Here is a 24,173-nt window from a genome sequence, read left to right as displayed (position 1 = left end):
CATCTTGTTTCCTTTGGGTGCCTTTTGGCAAACTCCAACCGGGCTCTGATGTGCTTTTTACTGAGGTTGGCTTCCGTCTGGCCACTCTACCATAAAGGCCTGATTGGTGATGCTGATTGTACTTCTGGAAGGTTCTCCCATCTCCACAGATGAACTCTGGAGCTCTGTCAGAGTGACCATCGGGTTCCTGGTCACCTCCCTTCTACCCTGACTGCTCAGTTTGGCCGGGAAGCCAGCTCTGGGAAGAGTCTTGGTGGTTCCAAACTTCTTCCATTTAAGAATGATGGAAGCCATTGTGTTCTTGGGGACCTTCAATGCTGCAGAAATGTTTTGGTACACTTCCCCAGATCTGTGCCTCGACACAATCCTGTCTCTGAGCTCTAGGACAATTCCTTCGACCTCATGGCTTGGGTTTTTCCTCTGACATGCACTGTCAACCGTGAGACCTTGTGAGACAACTGTGTGTGCTTTTTCAAATCTGAATTGACCACAGGTGGACTCCAATCAAGTTGTAGAAACATCTCAAGGATGATCAATGGAAACAGGATGCATCTGAGCTCAATTTCATGTCTCATAGCAAAGGGATATTGAATACTTATGTAAATAAGGTATTTCTATATTATTATTAATAAATGTGCAAAAATGTCTAAAAACCTGGTATTGTGATGTCATTATGGGGTATTGCAATGTCATTATGGGGTATTGCAATGTCATTATACGGTATTGTAATGTCATTATACGGGTATTGTGATGTCATTATGGGGTATTGGAATGTCATTATGAGGTATTGTGTGTAGATTGATGAGGGAAAATGTTTATTCAATCCATTTTAGAATAAGGCCGTAACTTAACAAAATGTGGAAAAGGTCAAGGGGTCTGAATACTTTCCTAATGCACACTCAGGGGAAAAAAGGTATGAATAGAGGACAGCGTTGTTTCCTGGTGTACAAAAATATTAAAATACACAATGTACCTTAAGAGGTACACATAATCTCACATGGTGCTGTTTAGTACCTTTTTAGGGTACATTTGCAGATAATCTAGTATAATGGTACATTTTTGTACCCAATATGCTCTCAAAACCAATCCCATTTTCATATTTCCCAGCATGCACTTTCCCATGTTGATTTTTAGAATTGTTTGTTTCAATATGTTTGAATTGATCTTATGCTACACAAAGATAAATAACATGCTTTTTTTTAAATTCATCCAATCTGTTAGTAGTTAGTAGACTTATTTCACCCGCTACTGAGATGGTTGTTCCTGTTTAGATGGTTTAGGGAGTCTCATTTATCAATCTTCCCTACTATGGCAGTCATTTTAAATGCCGTTTGAGGGTGATTTTAAAAGTAAAAATTTGGGTATATTCTAACTGTGGCTGCATTCCAATGAGAATTCCATATCACTTTGCTGTCTGTGTCACTAGCAAACAGTCATTGATTGTACTGGTAACACTAAAATTCACTTGAAAGACACCCTGGGAAATATGCAAATAAGGCTTTGCACCATACAGTTTTTAAAACAACACCCCCCAAAAAAACGTTTTAGTGGTACATTTTTGCCACTTAAAGGAACAGAATGCGTTGTCACTGTGGTGGTAACCTAAATAGGATCATTTGTACCTTTTCCAAAAGGAACGCTTCGGAACCTGTACTAATTTATCCCGTAATGTACACTTGGATAAATGAGGTGAGAAGGAGACTGGAGTGCTTCTTTTTAAAGGTACGCTTCGGGAACCTGTACTAATTTATCCCATAATGTACACTTGGATAAATGAGGTGAGAAGGAGACTGGAGTGCTTCTTTTTAAAGGTACGCTTCGGGAACCTGTACTAATTTATCCCATAATGTACACTTGGATAAATGAGGTGAGAAGGAGACTGGAGTGCTTCTTTTTAAAGGTACGCTTCGGGAACCTGTACTAATTTATCCCATAATGTACACTTGGATAAATGAGGTGAGAAGGAGACTGGAGTGCTTCTTCTTTTAAGTCTGTAACGAGACTATTTCAACAGATGCTCACTGGGCAGCTGAGTGTTCTCCGTCATCTTCTCCCCTGCTAAGGCTGAGGAGGTCTGAGAGGAGACAGACGGACCGTTCTCCAGCACACCCTGCGCCAAGCCTCCATTAGCCCCACCTCCAGTCTCTGAGAAGGCCTCCCTCTTCAGTGGTCTAATAAAGAGTACAGTGGGGTTGTTGGGCGTCTCCACAGCGCCGCCCCGGTGGTTGGAGGGCTTCCTGAGGCAGCGGGACAAGGTTGCCACACAGCTCTTCTTGAAGTTCTCGTTCATGAAGGCGTAGATGATCGGGTTGTTGAAAGAGTTGGAGAAGCCAATGGCCTGGACGATGGCGATGATCATGTTCACCGTCACCTCGTCAGAGTTCTTCTCTAGGTTGTCTAGATGAAAGGAAGGTTTTTAGGGATTAGTTTAGCTGTATTTAGACTATTTGTAGCTAAGTTTCCATCCAATTTGTGACAGAGTTTTATTTACATATTGTAAAATCTCCATATAAAAATATAGCATTTTCCCATCAGACATGTTTCCATCAAAATGATTTTTTCATTATAATTTTTGGAAATTACAATACAGTAACAAATATAGGACATCACTACAATAATGTTTTATCTTAAGAAACAAATAAAAAAACGGACTGTTTGCTGATTTAAACGTTTTCGATGTTAACTAGGCAAGTCAGTTAACAGAACATATTCTTGTTTACAGCGGACGACGCTGGGCCAATTGTGCGCCGCGCCATGGGACTCTCAAACACAACCAGATGTGATACAGCTTGGATTCAAACCAGGTACAACAGTGGCACGTCTCGCACTGAGATGCAGTGCCTTAGACCTCTGCGCCACTCGAGAGCCCTGATAAGAGGCTGTGCGTAATGTAGTGCATATAAACATAACTTTTACTGTTACATTTTCATGTACCGAATGGAAAAAATACAAGTTAAATGGGTTTCCATCGCATTTCCAGCTCGACTGATACTTGTATCACAAAAACTGTTGCATTATATAGCGGATGTGCTCACTCTGGTCTTGGTACGTGAGCGCTCGTCAACAGCTCGCGGACACAGTGCGGGTAGGCTACCTACATTATGAGATAATTATGAAAAAGAGTCAAATGATGTGTATTTGTGAAACGGCAGCCAAGCATCGATCACCATGTCACCAGAATAAGACCCTCGACATTTATTGGAAAGGAGCATCAAGCTCATTGCACATTCACCACCCTGTGAAGTAGAACATAATTGATTTAATCTGTAGGCTAATAAACGGCATGTTTTCCCGAGTCGTAATGAGAGGACCACACAACATACCATCACGTGACTCCAACTTTACTTAGATATGATGGTTATTATTTTAATCATTTGCGCATCGCGCGTTTCCACCGCCATTTCTCATATAATTAATTTTACAGACACAAAAAGGTCCCACCATGTCGAACGAACAAATAGTTTTGTCAGCACAGTCTTGTACCGACATGTCATGTTTCCATCAGACTGGGCGTGACTTTTGTTTTCATGCATCAGGTAATTCATCCGCATGAAATGGTTTCATGGAAACGTGGTTAGTGAAAACCATGCTGAACCGTAAGATTTACACCTGCATCTGAGTTACAGTTAAACCTGAATGTAAAGGTTAACCTATGTGACGGTGATTGTTTATGCTATATGTACTACACCCTATTTCAGCTTGTTAGACCTAAGCCCTATTGTCGTTATTGTAGTGTGACAGATACTTACTGTACTCAAACAGCATGTGAACGGTATGAAACGGAGCCCAACAGATCGTGAACAGCAGAACGATGGTAATCATCATTTTTACAGCTCGTTTCTTCTTCCTGTGAAAATCAATAAAGAATGTTCTAACCTTCTCGTGCTGATTCCCTTTCTTTTATTCTTCCCATACAGAGAGACATGCAGGTGTCATCCTGCACAATGCATTTCAACAGAGACTTTAGAAGAGCTCTCTGTGTGCCTGAATGGTCTGGCAGTGCTGTCAACTCAGACCGCCGGTTCAATACCCAGGTGCTTTCAACTTTTCATATCCGTTCACCTCAATCAATAAATATAGTGCATTTTATAAAGCCTTTTTTACTGAAGAGTGGCCATTCCTCTACTGGCTGTACCTGGTACAGAGGAACCAGGCTCTGAGGGGTGGCCAGTCCCTTCCTGGCTGTACTGGGTAGAGAGGAACCAGGCTCTGAGGGGTGGCCAGTCCTCTCCTGGCTGTACCTGGTACAGAGGAACCAGGCTCTGAGGGGTGGCCAGTCCCTTCCTGGCTGTACTGGTACAGAGGAACCAGGCTCTGAGGGGTGGCCAGTCCTCTCTGTACCTGGTAGAGAGGAACCAGGCTCTGTCTGTACCTGGCTACTGGGTAGGAACCAGGCTCTGAGGGGTGGCCAGTCCTCTCCTGGCTGTACTGGGTAGAGAGGAACCAGGCTCTGAGGGGTGGCCAGTCCTCTCCTGTCTGTACCTGGTACAGAGGAACCAGGCTCTGAGGGGTGGCCAGTCCCTTCCTGGCTGTACTGGGTAGAGAGGAACCAGGCTCTGAGGGGTGGCCAGTCCTCTCCTGGCTGTACCTGGTGGAGAGGAACCAGGCTCTGAGGGGTGGCAAGTCCTCTCTTGGCTGTACTGGGTAGAGAGGAACCAGGCTCTGAGGGGTGGCCAGTCCTCTCCTGGCTCATCTCTCTCCTCTCTCATTCTTCCCTCTATCTATCACAATAAAAACAATGAAAGACGTCTGTGTATATGTAGAGTACCTGGATATTTTGTTGACCTCTCTGTGGTTCATGGTGTTCAGGACAGAGGAGTCCCCCACCCTCTTCCTGATCCACAGCTCTATCCCTATCCGTGTGTAGAGAAACAACATGGCTGCCATGGGCATCAGGAACAGAGCGACCATGATGAAGGTGGTGTACACTTGTCTGTGGACCAGGGAACGCCAACGCTCCTGACAACACACGTGGTGGTGATCGTACAGGAAGTCATACTTCACCTGGGAATGGAGGGGGAACACATCAATTAATCATTCAATCACAGCTTTTGGTTTTCTGGAGTGATTCTGAAAGCGACCGATTTGGTCAGGTTAAGTTAGGTAAGGTTAGGTCAGGTCAGGTTAAGTTAGGTAAGGTCAGGTTAAGTTAGGTCAGGTTCGGTTTGGTTAAGTTAGGTCAGGTCAAGTCAAGTTAGGTCAGGTCAAATTAGGTCAGGTTAAGTTAGGTCAGGTTAAGTTAGGTAAGGTTAGGTCAGGTTAAGTTAGGTCAGGTTCGGTTTGGTTAAGTTAGGTCAGGTCAAGTTAGGTCAAGTCAGGTCAGGTCAAGTTAGGTCAGGTTAGGTCAAGTTAGCTCAGGTCAAGTCAGGTCAAGTTAGGTTAGGTCAGGTCAGTTAGGTCAGGTCAAGTTAGGTCAGGTCAAGTTAGGTCAGGTCAAGTTAAGTTAGGTCAAGTTAAGTTAGGTCAGGATAGGTTAAGTTAGGTCAGGTTAAGTTAAATTAGGTCAAGTTAAATTAGGTCAGGCCAGGTTAAGTTAGGTAAGGTCAGGTTAAGTTAGGTCAGGTTTGGTTCGGTCAGGTTAAGTTAGGTCAGGTCAAGTTAGGTCAGGTTAAGTTAGGTCAGGTTAAGTTAGGTCAGGTTAAGTTAGGTCAGGTTAAATTAAGTTTGGTCAGGTTAAGTTAGGTCAGGTTAAGGTTAAGTTAGGTCAGGTTAAGTTAAGTCAGGTCAAGTTAGGTCAGGTCAAGTTAGGTCAGGTCAAGTTAGGTCAGGTCAAGTCAAGTTAGGTCAGGTCAAGTTAGGTTAGGTCAGGTCAAGTTAAGTTAGGTCAGGTTAGGTCAGGCCAGGTTAAGTTAGGTCAGGTTAAGTTAGGTCAGGATAGGTTAAGTTAGGTCAGGTTAAGTTAGGTCAGGTTAAGTTAAATTAGGTCAGGTTAAATTAGGTCAGGCCAGGTTAAGTTAGGTCAGGTTTGGTTTGGTTCGGTCAGGTTAAGTTAGGTCAGGTCAAGCTAGGTCAGGTCAAGTTAGGTCAGGTCAAGTTAGGTCAGGTTAGGGTCAGGTTAAGTTAGGTCAGGTTAAGTTAGGTCAGGTTAAGTTAGGTCAGGTTAAGTTAGGTCAGGTTAAGTTAAGGTCAGGTTAAGTTAGGTCAGGTTAAGTTAGGTCAGGTCAAGTTAGGTCAGGTTAAGTTAGGTCAGGTCAAGTTAGGTCAGGTTAAGTCAGGTCAGGTCAAGTTAGGTCAGGTCAAGTTAGGTTAGGTCAAGTGAAGTTAGGTCAGGTCAAGTTAGGTCAGGTTAAGTAAAGTTAGGTCAGGTCAAGTTAGGTCAGGTCAAGTTAGGTCAGGTCAAGTCAAGTTAGGTCAGGTTAGGTCAGGCCAGGTTAAGTTAGGTCAGGTTAAGTTAGGTCAGGTTAGGTTAAGTTAGGTCAGGTTAAGTTAAGTCAGGTTAAGTTAAATTAGGTCAGGTTAAATTAGGTCAGGCCAGGTTAAGTTAGGTCAGGTTTGGTTCGGTCAGGTTAGGTTAAGTCAGGTCAAGTTAGGTCAGGTCAAGTCAAGTTAGGTCAGGTCAAGTTAGGTCAGGTCATGTTAGGTCAGGTCATGTTAGGTCAGGTTAAGTTAGGTCAGGTCAGGTCATGTCAAGTTAGGTCAGGTCAAGTTAGGTAAGGTCAGGTTAAGTTCGGTCAGGTTTGGTTTGGTTAGGTCAGGTTAAGTTTGGTCAGGTTAAGTTTGGTCAGGTTAAGTTAAGTCAGGTTAAGTTAGGTCAGGTTAAGTTAGGTCAGGGTCAAGTTAGGTCAGGTCAAGTTAGGTCAGGTCAAGTTAGGTCAGGTTAAGTTAGGTCAGGTAAGGGTCAGGTTAAGTTAGGTCAGGTCAAGTTAGGTCAGGTCAAGTTAGGTCAGGTCAAGTTAGGTCAGGTCAAGTTAGGTCAGGTTAAGTTAAGTCAGGTTAAGTTAGGTCAGGTTAAGTTAGGTCAGGTCAGGTTAGTTAGGTTAGGTCAGGTTAAGTTAGGTTAGGTTAAGTTAGGTCAGGTTAAGTTAGGTCAGGTTAAGTTAGGTCAGGTTAAGTTAGGTCAGGTTAAGTTAGGTCAGGTTAAGTTAGGTCAGGTCAGGTTAGGTTAGGTCAGGTTAGGTTAGGTTAGGTCAGGTTAGGTCAGTTAAGTTAGGTCAGGTCAGGTTAAGTTAGGTCAGGTTAAGTTAGGTCAGGTCATGTCAAGTTAGGTCAGGTCAAGTTAGGTCAGGTCAGGTTAAGTTAGGTCAGGTTAAGTTAGGTCAGGTTAAGTTAGGTCAGGTTAAGTTAAGTCAGGTTAAGTTAGGTTAGGTTAAGTTAGATCAGGTTAAGTTAGGTCAGGTCAAGTTAGGTCAGGTCAAGTTAGGTCAGGTCAAGTTAGGTCAGGTCAAGTTAGGTCAGGTTAAGTTAGGTCAGGTCAGGTCAAGTTAGGTCAGGTCAAGTTAGGTAAGGTCAGGTTAAGTTCGGTCAGGTTTGGTTCGGTCAGGTTAAGTTAGGTCAGGTTAAGTTAGGTCAGGTCAAGTTAGGTCAGGTCAAGTTAGGTCAGGTTAAGTTAGGTCAGGTTAAGTTAGGTCAGGTTAAGTTAGGTCAGGTTAAGTTAAGTCAGGTTAAGTTAGGTCAGGTCAGGTTAAGTTAGGTCAGGTTAAGTTAGGTCAGGTTAAGTTAGGTCAGGTTAAGTTAGGTCAGGTTAAGTTAGGTCAGGTTAAGTTAGGTCAGGTTAAGTTAGGTCAGGTTAAGTTAGGTTAGGTCAGGTTAAGTTAGGTCAGGTTAAGTTAGGTCAGGTTAAGTTAGGTCAGGTTAAGTTAGGTCAGGTTAAGTTAAGTCAGGTTAAGTTAAGTCAGGTTAAGTTAGGTCAGGTTAAGTTAGGTCAGGTCAGGTTAATTTAGGTCAGGTTAAGTTAGGTCAGGTCAGGTTAAGTTAGGTCAGGTTAAGTTAGGTCAGGTTAAGTTAGGTCAGGTTAAGTTAGGTCAGGTTAAGTTAAGTCAGGTTAAGTTAGGTCAGGTTAAGTTAAGTCAGGTTAAGTTAGGTCAGGTTAAGTTAGGTCAGGTTAAGTTAGGTCAGGTTAAGTTAGGTCAGGTTAAGTCAGGTCAGGTTAAGTTAGGTCAAGTTAGGTCAGGTTAAGTTAGGTCAGGTTAAGTTAGGTCAGGTTAAGTTAGGTCAGGTTAAGTTAGGTCAGGTTAAGTTAGGTCAGGTTAAGTTAGGTCAGGTTAAGTTAGGTCAGGTTAAGTTAGGTCAGGTCAGGTTAAGTTAGGTCAGGTTAAGTTAGGTCAGGTTAAGTTAGGTCAGGTTAAGTTAGGTCAGGTTAAGTTAGGTCAGGTTAAGTTAGGTCAGGTTAAGTTAGGTCAGGTTAAGTTAGGTTAGGTCAGGTTAAGTTAGGTCAGGTTAAGTTAGGTCAGGTCAGGTTAAGTTAGGTCAGGTTAAGTTAGGTTTAAGTTAGGTCAGGTTAAGTTAGGTCAGGTTAAGTTAAGTCAGGTTAAGTTAGGTCAGGTTAAGTTAGGTCAGGTTAAGTTAGGTCAGGTTAAGTTAGGTCAGGTTAAGTTAGGTCAGGTTAAGTTAGGTCAGGTCAAGTTAGGTCAGGTTAAGTTAGGTTAGGTTAAGTTAGGTTAGGTTAAGTTAGGTCAGGTTAAGTTAGGTCAGGTTAAGTTAGGTCAGGTTAAGTTAGGTCAAGTTAGGTCAGCTTAAGTTAAGTTAAGTCAGGTTAAGTTATGTCAGGTTAAGTTATGTTAGGTTAAGTTAGGTCAGGTTAAGTTAGGTCAGGTTAAGTCAAGTTAGGGTAAGTTAAGTTAGGTCAGGTTAAGTTAAGTTTGGTCAGGTTAAGTTAAGTTAGGTCAGGTCAAGTTAGGTCAGGTCAAGTTAGGTCAGGTTAAGTTAGGTCAGGTTAAGTTAGGTCAGGTTAAGTTAGGTCAGGTTAAGTTAAGTTAGGTCAGGTTAGGTTAAGTCAGGTTAAGTTAGGTCAGGTTAAATTAGGTCAGGTTAAGTTAGGTCAGGTTAAGTTAGGTCAGGTTAAGTCAGGTCAGGTTAAGTTAGATCAGGTTAAGTTAAGTCAGGTTAAGTTAGGTCAGGTTAGGTCAGGTTAAGTCAGGTCAGGTTAAGTTAAGTTAGGTCAGGTTAAATTAAGTCAGGTTAAGTCAGGTCAGGTTAAGTCAGGTCAGGTTAAGTCAGGTTAAGTCAGGTCAGGTTAAGTCAGGTCAGGTTAAGTCAGGTTAAGTTAGGCCAGGTTAAGTTAAGTTAGGTCAGGTCCGCTTCTTTGGTGCCAGGATGTTTACTGTAAGTGTTTTGGATTTGATTTGAAGCTATAGTAGCTGTGATGGGAGGGGCTTGACATACCTCTAGTTGCTGTACAAACAGCATTGGGGATCCCACAACCACTGATGCACTCCATACAAGTCCTGCACAAAGAAGACATGTCTCAATACAATGACTTCCTCACAATAAGTAATACATCATATACTGTACACATATGAGGAGTTTCTTTCCAAAATGCTGGATCCACCAATTTATCACATTTGTACATTCATGTGTGTGTAAAATTTTACCATTGTCAGATTTGTAATTAATAGATTTTAGCTGTGTATTACAATGAATTTGTTGCAATACGCTATCCTGTATTTCTATTGGGTAGCTGGAATAGAATGTTCCTATCCTGTATATCTATTGGGTAGCTGGAATAGAATGTTCCTATCCTGTATATCGATTGGGCAGCTGGAATAGAATGTTCCTATCCTGTATATCGATTGGGCAGCTGGAATAGAATGTTCCTATCCTGTATATCTATTGGGTAGCTGGAATAGAATGTTCCTATCCTGTATATCTATTGGGTAGCTGGAATAGAATGTTCCTATCCTGTATATCTATTGGGTAGCTGGAATAGAATGTTCCTATCCTGTATATCTATTGGGTAGCTGGAATAGAATGTTCCTTGGGTAGCTGGAATAGAATGTTCCTATCCTGTATATCTATTGGGTAGCTGGAATAGAATGTTCCTTGGGTAGCTGGAATAGAATGTTCCTATCCTGTATATCTATTGGGTAGCTGGAATAGAATGTTCCTATCCTGTATATCTATTGGGTAGCTGGAATAGAATGTTCCTTGGGTAGCTGGAATAGAATGTTCCTATCCTGTATATATATTGGGTAGCTGGAATAGAATGTTCATATCCTGTATATCTATTGGGTAGCTGGAATAGAATGTTCCTTGGGTAGCTGGAATAGAATGTTCCTATCCTGTATATATATTGGGTAGCTGGAATAGAATGTTCCTATCCTGTATATCTATTGGGTAGCTGGAATAGAATCTTCCTATCATGTATATCTATTGGGTAGCTGGAATAGAATGTTCCTTGGGTAGCTGGAATAGAATGTTCCTATCCTGTATATCTATTGGGTAGCTGGAATAGAATGTTCCTTGGGTAGCTGGAATAGAATCTTCCTATCATGTATGTTTAACATATGAATTCAACACACAAGTCTAGCATCATGCCATAGTGTTTGGTTAGAGTTAGGTCTTGTACCAAATGGCACCCTATCTCCTATACACACTGAACACAAATACAAACAAAGATCCCAGCAATGTTCCAGACACACAAAAAGGGAATTTCTCTCAAATTGTGTACACATTTGTTTACATCCCTGTTAGTTAGCATTTCTCCTTTGCCAAGATAATCCATCCACCTGACAGATGTGGCATATCAAGAAGCTGATTTAAAAAGCTTGATCATTACACAGGTGCACCTTGTGCTGATGTTAATAGAAGGCCACTCTAAAATGTGGAGTTTTGTCACACAACACAATGCCACAGATGTATCAAGTTGAGGAGCATGCCATTGGCATGCTGACTGCAGAAATGTACACCAAAGCTGTTGCCAGAGAATTTATTAATGTTAATTTCACTACCATTGTGAGAGGATAGTAAGATGATAAAAGATAAGATAAAAGATGGAGGTCAGGTCAAGCCATTTTTTTCTCTTTTTGTTGTCAGTGCCTCAGAGCTTAATGTGTTTAAATAAGGACTTTCCTTATCTTTGTGTTGTCAGTGCCTCAGAGCTTAATGTGTTTAAATAAGGACTTTCCTTCTCTTTGTGTTGTCAGTGCCTCAGAGCTTAATGCGTTTTTCCCCACTTATCTACACACCATACTCCACTTTATTTGTATATTATGAAAGAAATTCAACCATAACTGAAGAACTCTCATAGGCTACTATCCAATTCAATTTAAAAAAAAATCTCCATCTTTTATCATCTTTCATCTTTACTATCCTCTCACAACGTCTGTACCTAGTGTCCTCTCTTCTTCTTCTCCCACTCTCCTCTTCTCCCACTCTCCTCTCTCCTCTTCTCCCATTCTCCTCTCTCCTCTTCTCCCATCTCCTCTCCTCTTCTCCCATTCTCCTCTCTCCTCTTCTCCCACTCTCCTCTCTCCTCTTCTCCCATTCTCCTCTCTCCTCTTCTCCCACTCTCCTCTTGTCCCACTCTCCTCTCTCCTCTTCCCCATTCTCCTCTCTCCTCTTCTCCCACTCTCCTCTTCTCTTCCCCACTCTCCTCTCTCCTCTTCTCCCACTCTCCTCTTCTCCCACTCTCCTCTCTCCTCTTCTCCCATTCTCCTCTCTCCTCTTCTCCCACTCTCCTCTCTCCTCTTCTCCCACTCTCCTCTCTCTTCTTCTCCCTCTCTCCTCTTCTCCCACTCTCCTCTCTCTCTTCTCCCATTCTCCTCTTCTCCCTTCTCCCACTCTCCTCTCTCCCACTCTCCCTCTCCTCTCTCCTCTTCTCCCATTCTCCTCTCTCCTCTTCTCCCACTCTCCTCTCTCCTCTTCTCCCTCTCTCTCTCTTCTCTCCCACTCTCCTCTTCTGCCACTCTCCTCTTCTCCCACTCTCCTCTCTCCTCTTCTCCCACTCTCCTCTTCTCCCACTCTCCTCTCTCCTCTTCTCCCATTCTCCTCTCTCCTCTTCTCCCACTCTCCTCTCTCCTCTTCTCCCACTCTCCTCTCTCTCCTTCTCTCCTCTCTCCTCTTCTCCCACTCTCCTCTCTCCTCTTCTCCCATTCTCCTCTCTCCTCTTCTCCCACTCTCCTCTCTCCTCTTCTCCCACTCTCCTCTTCTCCCACTCTCCCACTCTCCTCTTCTCCCACTCTCCTCTCTCCTCTTCTCCCACTCTCCTCTCTTCTCCCACTCTCCTCTCTCCTCTTCTCCCACTCTCCTCTCTCCTCTTCTCCCACTCTCCTCTCTCCTCTTCTCCCACTCTCCTCTCTCCTCTCTCTCTCCTCTCTCCTCTTCTCCCACTCTCCTCTTCTCCCACTCTCCTCTCTCCTCTTCTCCCACTCTCCTCTTCTCCCACTCTCCTCTCCCACCCCTCTCCTCCCACTCTCCTCTTCTCCCACTCTCCTCTCTCCTCTTCTCCCACTCTCCTCTTCTCCCACTCTCCTCTTCTCCCACTCTCCTCTCTCCTCTTCTCCCACTCTCCTCTTCTCCCACTCTCCTCTTCTCCCACTCTCCTCTCTCTCCTCTCCTCTCCTCTTCTCCCACTCTCCTCTTCTCCCACTCTCCTCTCTCCTCCCACTCTCCTCTCCTCTTCTCCCACTCTCCTCTTCTCCCACTCTCCTCTCCTCTTCTCCCACTCTCCTCTCTCTCCTCTCTAATTTCTCCTCTTCCCCACCCTTCCTGCTCTGTTCTCACTGACATACACCATTAACACAAAAGCAGAAGGAGTGTTTGTTTTTAAAAGCATACCTAGCATCTTGTATGCTCTTTTCGGGGTGTACTGCCTCCTCATTTTCAAGGGGTAGACAATTCCCTGGTACCTCTCCACGGCGATGCAGGTCATTGTGAGAATCCCCGTCACTATGGCCATAGTCTGAACAAAAGGAATCGTCTTGCAGATGAGAACACCTATGAAGAGAAGGGGTTAGGAGTGTCACTCAAAAACACACTGTACATGGAACAAGCAGAAGTTTCTCCATACGTTCTCTCATTGGCTGCGATTACACAGACCAATTCCGATCTTTTCTCACTAATTGGTATTTTGACCAATCAAATCAGCTCTTTTGTCAAGAATTGGGCAACATATCATAATTGAGCTGCCTGTGTACTGCAGCCGGTATGGCTCTAGTTATATAACTGCATGGGGAAATTCGTGTGTTGGTAACCCTCACTCCTAAATCCCCTGGCTTCGATGTATAGTCCCCTAGAAGGCTGATCCTCAACCATTCAAATAAAACAGGCTATTTTGTGACAATTCACAGAATAACCTTTATCACAAAACGAATGTGACATTGCTTGCTCTAAATCTTGTGTGAAATATTGAAAAAGGTGAAATAACTCTCATGCCACCGATAAACCCTAATGTCCGGCAAACCAGAACATCGATTAAAAACGGTTTACTTAGACAACAACTATGGAAATGCAATGCTCTGTGAGGCACTGCTCTGTAACCTATTACCTCTCATGTTGGTTGGTTTTTAACGTCAACATTTTGACTGATGGGTTGAGTGACCCACATCCATCAATTTCATTCAACTGTAGAAGGCACCAGAAGGCAATAATACTAAGAGATTCTCTTGAAATTATAAAAAAAAACGCTCTGCAAACACAACCCGTTCATAAATCAATGAGTGTGAAGGCTCAGATTATAATATTCATAAACTACTGCCAAATGGAATGCACATCCATATTATTATAGGATGAAAAACACAACAACGATTACATACAGGCTTCTAAAGTTTATTCAAACCATCAATGAGAGTAGACACCCCACTGGGCACAGAAATCAATCCAACGTCTAATTCCACTTTAATACAATGTAATTTCATTGAAACGACGCGGAAATCATGTTAATTCAACCAGTAGACATTCCGTGCAGAGCTGACAGCTGTTGATGGAATCATGGAACATAGGAACTCACCTCCGAGCCATTCCGAGGAGATGTTCTGCAACAAGGTGAACGGGATACAGAAGAACGTGATAAGAAGATCGCTCACCGCCAGAGAACAGATGAAGATATTAGTGGAGGTCTGTATTGCTCTTTTACGCACCACTATGTAGACAACCAAGCTGTTTCCAACTAAAGCCAGGACGAATATGACAGCATACATGATGACGAAAGTAGTCTTAGCGCCCAACGGCAACTCAGGGACGTAGACAAGCGGCTGTATGTTGTAAGACTCGATGAACTCTTGTCGCGTTAAATTGTAATGTTGCAGCATCTCTTGCAGAACCTCGGGTGTTATTTTCGTGGACCCCATTTCTGTTGCTGTTGTCATTTTCTAGGATTTTATGTAAATTCCAGTAGTACAGCCACTACAGACAGATGTATTTTCCCGTCCGAAACGTGTGGCTGATTAGGCTACTCCAAGCAGTGCGCACTGGTGCGCTCCTCCAAAAAAACATATTTCCACTGTGCTGCGGCTAGATAGTGCATTTCTCCCGTGTCCAGAGGCAAGAGGAACGTGTCTGAGTGACACTTCTAGCCTATATACCGCACGTTGTTAGTCTGCTGTTGTTGCTGTGGGCTTATAACCTCTGTCCATCAAGGGGTGGAACACCCAATAAACTGTCATTCCAGTCCTCAAAAGACAGAAGGAACACACACACACACACACACACACACACACACACACAGCTTTATGGACACAGATTCATATTTTTGTTTGTGTGAGTTTGTGTTTTCATCATAGCCTATAGAAGATTGAGGTCTCATGAAAATGAAAAGGTCATTCCTGGTTTTTGATCCTTGTGTTCAATTTACTGAACTCATATAGAGGAGGAGTCAATCAACTTGTCTTATCATTGCATCTACTCCAATTTCCTGAACTCATATAGAGGAGGAGTCAATCAACTTGTCCAATCATTGCATCTACTCCAGTTTCCTGAACTCATATAGAGGAGGAGTCAATCAACTTGTCTTATCATTGCATCTACTCCAATTTCCTGAACTCATATAGAGGAGGAGTCAATCAACTTGTCTTATCATTGCATCTACTCCAGTTAGTTACATAGTCATTTGTTTTTGTGCACAGTGCTCTTCAGAGATGCGGCTGTTTCGACAACAACACACTTCCTTTACAAACAGATGGCTGTGATTCTATTATACAGTCCTATCTCAGAACTATTATGGGGAGGAGTCAATCAAATGTTTGTCTACTCCTTTTCAAGTACAGCCTGCATGAACATTACACTTGGACTCAACTATATATATATGGATATATGTAATTGGGTGCAAGTTACCCATTGGTTATTAAGGATGATTTTTCTATATTGTGTTGAGTCTCCTAGCAACATGGGAAGCATTGGACCCTAAGTGAGAGGCTGTGTTGGGAGCTGAGTATCCTAGCAACATGGGAAGCATTGGACCCTAAGTGAGAGGCTGTGTTGGGAGCTGAGTCTCCTAGCAACATGGGAAGCATTGGACCCTAAGTGAGAGGCTGTGTTGGGAGCTGAGTCCTATCAACATGGGAAGCAACCCTATGAGAGGCTGTGTTGGGAGCATCTGCAACATGGGAAGCATGAACCATAAGGAGAGGCTGTGTTGGGAGCTGAGTCTCCTAGCAACATGGGAAGCATTGGACCCTAAGTGAGAGGCTGTGTTGGGAGCTGAGTCTCCTAGCAACATGGGAAGCATGGACCCTATGAGAGGCTGTGTTGGGAGCTGAGTCTCCTAGCAACATGGGAAGCATTGGACCCTAAGTGAGAGGCTGTGTTGGGAGCTGAGTCTCAGCAACATGGGAAGCATTGGACCCTCATGTTGGGAGCTGAGTCTCCTAGCAACATGGGAAGCATTGGACCTGAGAGGCTGTGTTGGGAGCTGAGTCTCCTAGCAACATGGGAACATTGGACCCTAATGATGTGTTGGGAGCTGATATAACATGGGAAGCATTGGACCCTCCTGTGTTGGGAGCTGAGTCTCCTAGCAACATGGGAAGCATTGGACCCTAAGTGAGACTGTGTTATGGGAGCTGAGTCTCCTAGCAACATGGGAAGCATTGGACCCTAATGAGAGGCTGTGTTGGGAGCTGAGTCTCCTAGCAACATGGGAAGCATTGGACCCTAAGTGAGAGGCTGTGTTGGGAGCTGAGTCTCCTAGCAACATGGGAAGCATTGGACCCTAAGTGAGAGGCTGTGTTGGGAGCTGAGTCTCCTAGCAACATGGGAAGCATTGGACCCTAAGTGAGAGGCTGTGTTGGGAGCTGAGTATCCTAGCAACATGGGAAGCATTGTCCCTAATGAGAGGCTGTGTTGATATGAGTCTCCTAGCAACATGGGAAGCATTGGACCCTAAGTGAGAGGCTGTGTTGGGAGCTGAGTCTCCTAGCAACATGGGAAGCATTGGACCCTAAGTGAGAGGCTGTGTTGGGAGCTGAGTCTCCTAGCAACATGGGAAGCATTGGACCCTAAGTGAGAGGCTGTGTTGGGAGCTGAGTCTCCTAGCGACATGGGAAACATTGGACCCTAAGTGAGAGGCTGTGTTGGGAGCTGAGTCTCCTAGCAACATGGGAAGCATTGGACCCTAAGTGAGAGGCTGTGTTGGGAGCTGAGTCTCTAGCAACATGGGAAGCATTGGACCCTATGAGAGGCTGTGTTGGGAGCTGAGTCTCTTAGCAACATGGGAAGCATTGGACCCTAAGTGAGAGGCTGTGTTGGGAGCTGAGTCTCCTAGCAACATGGGAAGCATTGGACCCTAAGTGAGAGGCTGTGTTGGGAGCTGAGTCTCCTAGCAACATGGGAAGCATTGGACCCTAAGTGAGAGGCTGTGTTGGGAGCTGAGTCTCCTAGCAACATGGGAAGCATTGGACCCTAAGTGAGAGGCTGTGTTGGGAGCTGAGTCTCCTAGCAACATGGGAAGCATTGGACCCTAAGTGAGAGGCTGTGTTGGGAGCTGAGTATCCTAGCAACATGGGAAGCATTGGACCCTAAGTGAGAGACTGTGTTGGGAGCTGTTTCTCCTAGCAACATGGGAAGCATTGGACCCTAAGTGAGAGGCTGTGTTGGGAGCTGAGTCTCCTAGCAACATGGGAAACATTGGACCTACAAGTCTCCTATGGGAAGCATTGGACCCTAAGTGAGAGGCTGTGTTGGGAGCTGAGTCTCTAGCAACATGGGAAGCATTGGACCCTAAGTGAGAGGCTGTGTTGGGAGCTGAGTCTCCTAGCAACATGGGAAGCATTGGACCCTAAGTGAGAGGCTGTGTTGGGAGCTGAGTCCTAGCAACATGGGAAGCATTGGACCCTAAGTGAGAGGCTGTGTTGGGAGCTGAGTATCCTAGCAACATGGGAAGCATTGGACCCTTGAGAGGCTGTGTTGAGCTGAGTCTCCTAGCAACATGGGAAGCATTGGACCCTAAGTGAGAGGCTGTGTTGGGAGCTGAGTCTCCTAGCAACATGGGAAGCATTGGACCCTAAGTGAGAGGCTGTGTTGGGAGCTGAGTCTCCTAGCAACATGGGAAGCATTGGACCCTATGAGAGGCTGTGTTGGGAGCTGAGTCTCCTAGCAACATGGGAAGCATTGGACCCTAAGTGAGAGGCTGTGTTGGGAGCTGAGTCTCTAGCAACATGGGAAGCATTGGACCCTAAGTGAGAGGCTGTGTTGGGAGCTGAGTCTCCTAGCAACATGGGAAGCATTGGACCCTAAGTGAGAGGCTGTGTTGGGAGCTGAGTCTCATTGGACCCTAGCTGGGAAGCATTGGACCCTTGAGAGGCTGTGTTGGGAGCTGAGTCTCCTAGCAACATGGGAAGCATTGGACCCTAAGTGAGAGGCTGTGTTGGGAGCTGAGTCTCCTAGCAACATGGGAAGCATTGGACCCTAAGTGAGAGGCTGTGTTGGGAGCTGAGTCTCCTAGCAACATGGGAAGCATTGGACCCTAAGTGAGAGGCTGTGTTGGGAGCTGAGTCTCCTAGCAACATGGGAAGCATTGGACCCTAAGTGAGAGGCTGTGTTGGGAGCTGAGTCTCCTAGCAACATGGGAAGCATTGGACCCTAAGTGAGAGGCTGTGTTGGGAGCTGAGTCTCCTAGCAACATGGGAAGCATTGGACCCTAAGTGAGAGGCTGTGTTGGGAGCTGAGTCTCCCTAGCAACATGGGAAGCATTGGACCCTAAGTGAGAGGCTGTGTTGGGAGCTGAGTCTCCTAGCAACATGGGAAGCATTGGACCCTAAGTGAGAGGCTGTGTTGGGAGCTGAGTCTCCTAGCAACATGGGAAGCATTGGACCCTAAGTGAGAGGCTGTGTTGGGAGCTGAGTCTCCTAGCAACATGGGAAGCATTGGACCCTAAGTGAGAGGCTGTGTTGGGAGCTGAGTCTCCTAGCAACATGGGAAGCATTGGACCCTAAGTGAGAGGCTGTGTTGGGAGCTGAGTCTCCTAGCAACATGGGAAGCATTGGACCCTAAGTGAGAGGCTGTGTTGGGAGCTGAGTCTCCTAGCAACATGGGAAGCATTGGACCCTAAGTGAGAGGCTGTGTTGGGAGCTGAGTCTCCTAGCAACATGGGAAGCATTGGACCCTAAGTGAGAGGCTGTGTTGGGAGCTGAGTCTCCTAGCAACATGGGAAGCATTGGACCCTAAGTGAGAGGCTGTGTTGGGAGCTGAGTCTCCTAGCAACATGGGAAGCATTGGACCCTAAGTGAGAGGCTGTGTTGGGAGCTGAGTCTCCTAGCAACATGGGAAGCATTGGACCCTAAGTGAGAGGCTGTGTTGGGAGCTGAGTCTCCTAGCAACATGGGAAGCATTGGACCCTAAGTGAGAGGCTGTGTTGGGAGCTGAGTCTCTTAGCAACATGGGAAGCATTGGACCCTAAGTGAGAGGCTGTGTTGGGAGCTGAGTCTCCTAGCAACATGGGAAGCATTGGACCCTAAGTGAGAGGCTGTGTTGGGAGCTGAGTCTCCTAGCAACATGGGAAGCATTGGACCCTAAGTGAGAGGCTGTGTTGGGAGCTGAGTCTCTAGCAACATGGGAAGCATTGGACCCTAAGTGAGAGGCTGTGTTGGGAGCTGAGTCTCCTAGCAACATGGGAAGCATTGGACCCTAAGTGAGAGGCTGTGTTGGGAGCTGAGTCTCCTAGCAACATGGGAAGCATTGGACCCTAAGTGAGAGGCTGTGTTGGGAGCTGAGTCTCCTAGCAACATGGGAAGCATTGGACCCTAAGTGAGAGGCTGTGTTGGGAGCTGAGTCTCCTAGCAACATGGGAAGCATTGGACCCTAAGTGAGAGGCTGTGTTGGGAGCTGAGTCTCCTAGCAACATGGGAAGCATTGGACCCTAAGTGAGAGGCTGTGTTGGGAGCTGAGTCTCCTAGCAACATGGGAAGCATTGGACCCTAAGTGAGAGGCTGTGTTGGGAGCTGAGTCTCCTAGCAACATGGGAAGCATTGGACCCTAAGTGAGAGGCTGTGTTGGGAGCTGAGTCTCCTAGCAACATGGGAAACATTGGACCCTAAGTGAGAGGCTGTGTTGGGAGCTGAGTCTCCTAGCAACATGGGAAACATTGGACCCTAAGTGAGAGGCTGTGTTGGGAGCTGAGTCTCCTAGCAACATGGGAAACATTGGACCCTAAGTGAGAGGCTGTGTTGGGAGCTGAGTCTCCTAGCAACATGGGAAACATTGGACCCTAAGTGAGAGGCTGTGTTGGGAGCTGAGTCTCCTAGCAACATGGGAAGCATTGGACCCTAAGTGAGAGGCTGTGTTGGGAGCTGAGTCCCTAGCAACATGGGAAGCATTGGACCCTAAGTGAGAGGCTGTGTTGGGAGCTGAGTCTCCTAGCAACATGGGAAGCATTGGACCCTAAGTGAGAGGCTGTGTTGGGAGCTGAGTCTCCTAGCAACATGGGAAGCATTGGACCCTAAGTGAGAGGCTGTGTTGGGAGCTGAGTCTCCTAGCAACATGGGAAACATTGGACCCTAAGTGAGAGGCTGTGTTGGGAGCTGAGTCTCCTAGCAACATGGGAAGCATTGGACCCTAAGTGAGAGGCTGTGTTGGGAGCTGAGTCTCCTAGCAACATGGGAAGCATTGGACCCTAAGTGAGAGGCTGTGTTGGGAGCTGAGTCTCCTAGCAACATGGGAAGCATTGGACCCTAAGTGAGAGGCTGTGTTGGGAGCTGAGTCTCCTAGCAACATGGGAAGCATTGGACCCTAAGTGAGAGGCTGTGTTGGGAGCTGAGTCTCCTAGCAACATGGGAAGCATTGGACCCTAAGTGAGAGGCTGTGTTGGGAGCTGAGTCGTCTAGCAACATGGGAAGCATTGGACCCTAAGTGAGAGGCTGTGTTGGGAGCTGAGTCTCCTAGCAACATGGGAAACATTGGACCCTAAGTGAGAGGCTGTGTTGGGAGCTGAGTCTCCTAGCAACATGGGAAACATTGGACCCTAAGTGAGAGACTGTGTTGGGAGCTGAGTATCCTAGCAACATGGGAAGCATTGGACCCTAAGTGAGAGGCTGTGTTGAGAGCTGAGTATCCTAGCAACATGGGAAGCATTGGACCCTAAGTGAGAGACTGTGTTGGGAGCTGAGTCTCCTAGCAACATGGGAAGCATTGGACCCTAAGTGAGAGGCTGTGTTGGGAGCTGAGTCTCCTAGCGACATGCGAAGCATTGGACCCTAAGTGAGAGGCTGTAGATTGTGGAGAGGCTGTAGATTTTGGAGAGGCTGTAGATTGTGGAGAGGCTGTAGATTGTGGAGAGGCTGTAGATTGTGGAGAGGCTGTAGATGTGGAGAGGCTGTAGATTGTGGAGAGCCTGTAGATGTGGAGAGGCTGTAGATGTGGAGAGGCTGTAGATTGTGGAGAGGCTGTAGATTGTGGAGAGGCTGTAGATTGTGCGGAAGCTGAAGACTGCAGGAGGCTGAGGAATCTTGAGAGGCTGTAGACCAGTGATCATCAACTAGATTCAGCCGCGGGCCGATTTTGTCCTTGAGCGGATGGTCAGGGGGCTGAAACACGCTGTAGACTGTGGGGACGATTGTAAACTGTAGGGAGGATGTAGACCATGGTTCCCCGACATGCGGCCAATGACATCATCAACCAATTAGTATACAATTAGTAGGAAATGAATACTCCCAATTGGTCAAAATCACACAATGCACACCGATGATGTCATGGTAAACACTGATCTCCGGGGGCGAGCTGCTGGAGATCAGTGTTTACCATGACATCATCGGTGTGCATCGTGTGATTTGGACCAATTGGGAGTAGGCGTTGCCTACTAATTGTCTACAAGCGGGATCAGATTGAATCCTGGACTAAATGAGAGTGTCTGGCCTTTTAAACTGTTAGTTCTCTAGCTGTCAAAATCGTGATATGTTTATTCAATGTTACTGTCAATGGTGTCGGTCATTGTGTTTTAATTTCCACAAAAAGGTACCTTGCCATTGGTTAATTGTTAATCTGTTGCCACCAACAACGCTCTGTTATACCATAACAACACATGATTAACATGGCATGTGTTCCTTAGCATCTGAAGAAACTGCTTTGAAATTGGAATAGCTTCATACCAAGCTGAGGTATCAAGGCTAAGGCTCTTCTCATTAGGGACCCCCTGCCTAAACAGAGGTTAAATCAAATGAGAACTATACAGTTACCACACACACTGAGGAAGGCCACGTTGAAACATTCAGTGTGTGGCAAGACATGTTGCTAGGAGATAAAGAAAAAGCTTAAATTACAACTTGTATCAGATGAGGCCTGTTTTATTTGTTAATTTTGTATGTGATTACACAGGTATACTTGAAAAGGCAATGGTTATGGGTTATGCAATTATAAGTCTGTTGACTTCGATAACAATAATATAACTTTTGATGGACACGCAGCGTGTCAAAACCTGCTTTTCATTACCACTAACTCGGTTATAAAACGTTGTTGAGAAGTACTTGACTTGTTCCCGGGCCGGTACCGGTTAGTCTATCATCTGTGGCAGTAACACCATACATCAAAAGGCTGTTCAATCTGGTGTGGTGGCTACTAGTGAGTAGGAGTATGTCTCTTCCCTGTGGCTCCCTGTGACTTCCTGTGACTTCCTGTGACTTCCTGTGGCTTCCTGTGGCTCCCTGGGACTTCCTGTGGCTTCCTGTGACTTCCTGTGGCTTCCTGTGGCTTCCTGTGGCTTCCTGTGACTTCATGTGGCTTCCTGTGACTTCCTGTGGCTTCCTGTGACTTCCTGTGGCTTCCTGTGGCTTCCTGTGGCTTCCTGTGACTTCATGCTTCCTGTGGTTCCCTGTGACTTCATGTGGCTTCCTGTGACTTCCTGTGGCTTCCTGTGGCTCCCTGTGACTTCCTGTGACTTCCTGTGACTTCCTGTGGCTTCCTGTGGCTCCCTGGGACTTCCTGGGACTTCCTGTGGCTTCCTGTGACTTCATGTGGCTTCCTGTGGCTCCCTGTGACTTCATGTGGCTTCCTGTGGCTCCCCGTGACTTCCTGTGGCTTCCTCTGATGTATGTGTTCTTTGTGGTCCTGTACGGCTCAGTCGGTAGAGCGTGGCGTTTCCAATGCCCGGATTGTGGGAACTGTCCCCGTGGGGCCGGCCTTACGAAGTCAGTATGAACGCATGACTGTGAGCGGCTTTGGATTAAAGCAGATAATAAATGGCACATCTTCTATTATAGTACCTTTGGTCCCAGCAGGGGGACTCACATGGTTCTTTTCTCCACTGACGATCTGACGCTACTCTCTCTTCCTTCAGGGAAGCCCTTTGATTCCCTCACACACGAAGAAGAACCTCTAAGAGCTCACATAGACAGTAATGAAGAAGAACGTCTAAGACCTCACATAGACAGTAATGAAGTAGAACCTCTAAGACTTCACATAGACAGTAATGAAGAAGAACGTCTAAGACCTCACATAGACAGTAATGAAGTAGAACCTCTAAGACCTCACATAGACAGTAATGAAGAAGAACCTCTAAGACTTCACATAGACAGTAATGAAGAAGAACCTCTAAGAGCTCACATAGACAGTAATGAAGTAGAACCTCTAAGACCTCACATAGACAGTAATGAAGAAGAACCTCTAAGACCTCACATAGACAGTAATGAAGTAGAGCCTCTAGAGCTCACACAGACAGTAATGAAGAAGAACCTCTAAGACTCACATAGACAGTAATGAAGAAGAGCGTCTAAGAGCTCTCATAGACAGTAATGAAGTAGAGCCTCTAAGACTTCACATAGACAGTAATGAAGAACGTCTAAGAGCAGAGCTCTCATAGACAGTAATGAAGTAGAGCCTCTAAGACATCACATAGACAGTAATGAAGTAGAGCCTCTAAGACTCACACAGACAGTAATGAAGAACGTCTAAGAGCTCTCATAGACAGTAATGAAGAAGAACCTCTAAGACCTCACATAGACAGTAATGAAGTAGAGCCTCTAAGACTCACATAGACAGTAATGAAGAACAACCTCTAAGACCTCACAAAGACAGTAATGAAGTAGAGCCTCTAAGACTTCACATAGACAGTAATGAAGAAGAGCCTCTAAGACTTCACATAGACAGTAATGAAGTAGAGCCTCTAAGACCTCACATAGACAGTAATGAAGAAGAACGTCTAAGAGAAGAAGAACCTCTAAGACCTCACATAGACAGTAATGAAGTAGAGCCTCTAAGACCTCACATAGACAGTAATGAAGTAGAGCCTCTAAGACCTCACATAGACAGTAATGAAGTAGAGCCTCTAAGAGCTCACATAGACAGTAATGAAGAAGAACCTCTAAGACCTCACATAGACAGTAATGAAGTAGAGCCTCTAAGACCTCACATAGACAGTAATGAAGTAGAGCCTCTAAGACCTCACATAGACAGTAATGAAGTAGAGCCTCTAAGACCTCACATAGACAGTAATGAAGTAGAGCCTCTAAGACCTCACATAGACAGTAATGAAGAAGAGCCTCTAAGACCTCACATAGACAGTAATGAAGAAGAACCTCTAAGACCTCACATAGACAGTAATGAAGTAGAGCCTCTAAGAGCTCACATAGACAGTAATGAAGAAGAACCTCTAAGAGCTCACATAGACAGTAATGAAGAACAACCTCTAAGACCTCACATAGACAGTAATGAAGTAGAGCCTCTAAGAGCTCACATAGACAGTAATGAAGTAGAGCCTCTATCGTCGGACGGGGCCACAGTGTCTCCCGACCCCTTCTGTCTCAGCCTCCAGTATTTATGCTGCAATAGTTTATGTGTCGGGGGGCTAGGGTCAGTCTGTTATATCTGGAGAACTT

At 45.4% G+C, this 24,173-nt stretch overlaps 1 protein-coding gene and 1 long non-coding RNA gene across 8 annotated transcripts; one reads left to right on the top strand and one right to left on the bottom strand.

The window, feature by feature from the left end:
* Positions 1 to 1,776: 1,776 nt before the first annotated feature.
* Positions 1,777 to 14,505, bottom strand: LOC127926997 (pyroglutamylated RF-amide peptide receptor-like). Of its 2 annotated transcripts, XM_052512648.1 has the most exons (7): positions 14,016 to 14,505; positions 13,886 to 13,910; positions 12,715 to 12,873; positions 9,322 to 9,383; positions 4,769 to 5,004; positions 3,750 to 3,847; positions 1,777 to 2,397 (listed from the first exon to the last, which is right to left on the bottom strand). In XM_052512648.1, exons 1-7 carry the CDS (start codon positions 14,241 to 14,243, stop codon positions 2,003 to 2,005), a joined length of 1,203 nt encoding a protein of 400 aa, XP_052368608.1. In that variant the 5' UTR covers positions 14,244 to 14,505; the 3' UTR covers positions 1,777 to 2,002. The 2 variants fall into 2 exon arrangements, with proteins under 2 accessions (XP_052368608.1, XP_052368607.1); XM_052512647.1 differs by having other exon boundaries at positions 13,886 to 14,505.
* On the top strand, positions 5,500 to 8,542 carry LOC127926998 (uncharacterized). 6 transcript variants are annotated; one of them, XR_008125834.1, is made up of 3 exons: positions 5,500 to 5,652; positions 8,371 to 8,420; positions 8,507 to 8,542. It is a non-coding gene; the product is annotated as an uncharacterized LOC127926998 (long non-coding RNA). The 6 variants fall into 6 exon arrangements; XR_008125835.1 differs by having other exon boundaries at positions 8,492 to 8,527; XR_008125838.1 differs by lacking the exon at positions 5,500 to 5,652 and adding an exon at positions 7,526 to 7,585.
* Positions 14,506 to 24,173: the final 9,668 nt, after the last annotated feature.

This window comes from Oncorhynchus keta, unplaced genomic scaffold (assembly GCF_023373465.1).
Source record: "Oncorhynchus keta strain PuntledgeMale-10-30-2019 unplaced genomic scaffold, Oket_V2 Un_contig_889_pilon_pilon, whole genome shotgun sequence".
NCBI classification, from domain to species: domain Eukaryota; kingdom Metazoa; phylum Chordata; class Actinopteri; order Salmoniformes; family Salmonidae; genus Oncorhynchus; species Oncorhynchus keta.
The sequence above is the reverse complement of the archived record's forward strand: the minus strand, read 5'-3'. Positions and strand labels throughout refer to the sequence as shown.

Excerpts from the sequence above, each read along its gene's own strand:
- LOC127926997 (XM_052512647.1), bottom strand. The coding sequence starts at position 14,243 with ATGACAACAGCAACAGAAATGGGGTCCACGAAAATAACACCCGAGGTT. Across the intron at positions 3,848-4,768 it reads GAGGTCAACAAAATATCCAG|GAAGAAGAAACGAGCTGTAA; the intron begins GTACTCTACATA and ends TGATTTTCACAG. Across the intron at positions 2,398-3,749 it reads TCACATGCTGTTTGAGTACA|ACAACCTAGAGAAGAACTCT; the intron begins GTAAGTATCTGT and ends CCTTTCATCTAG.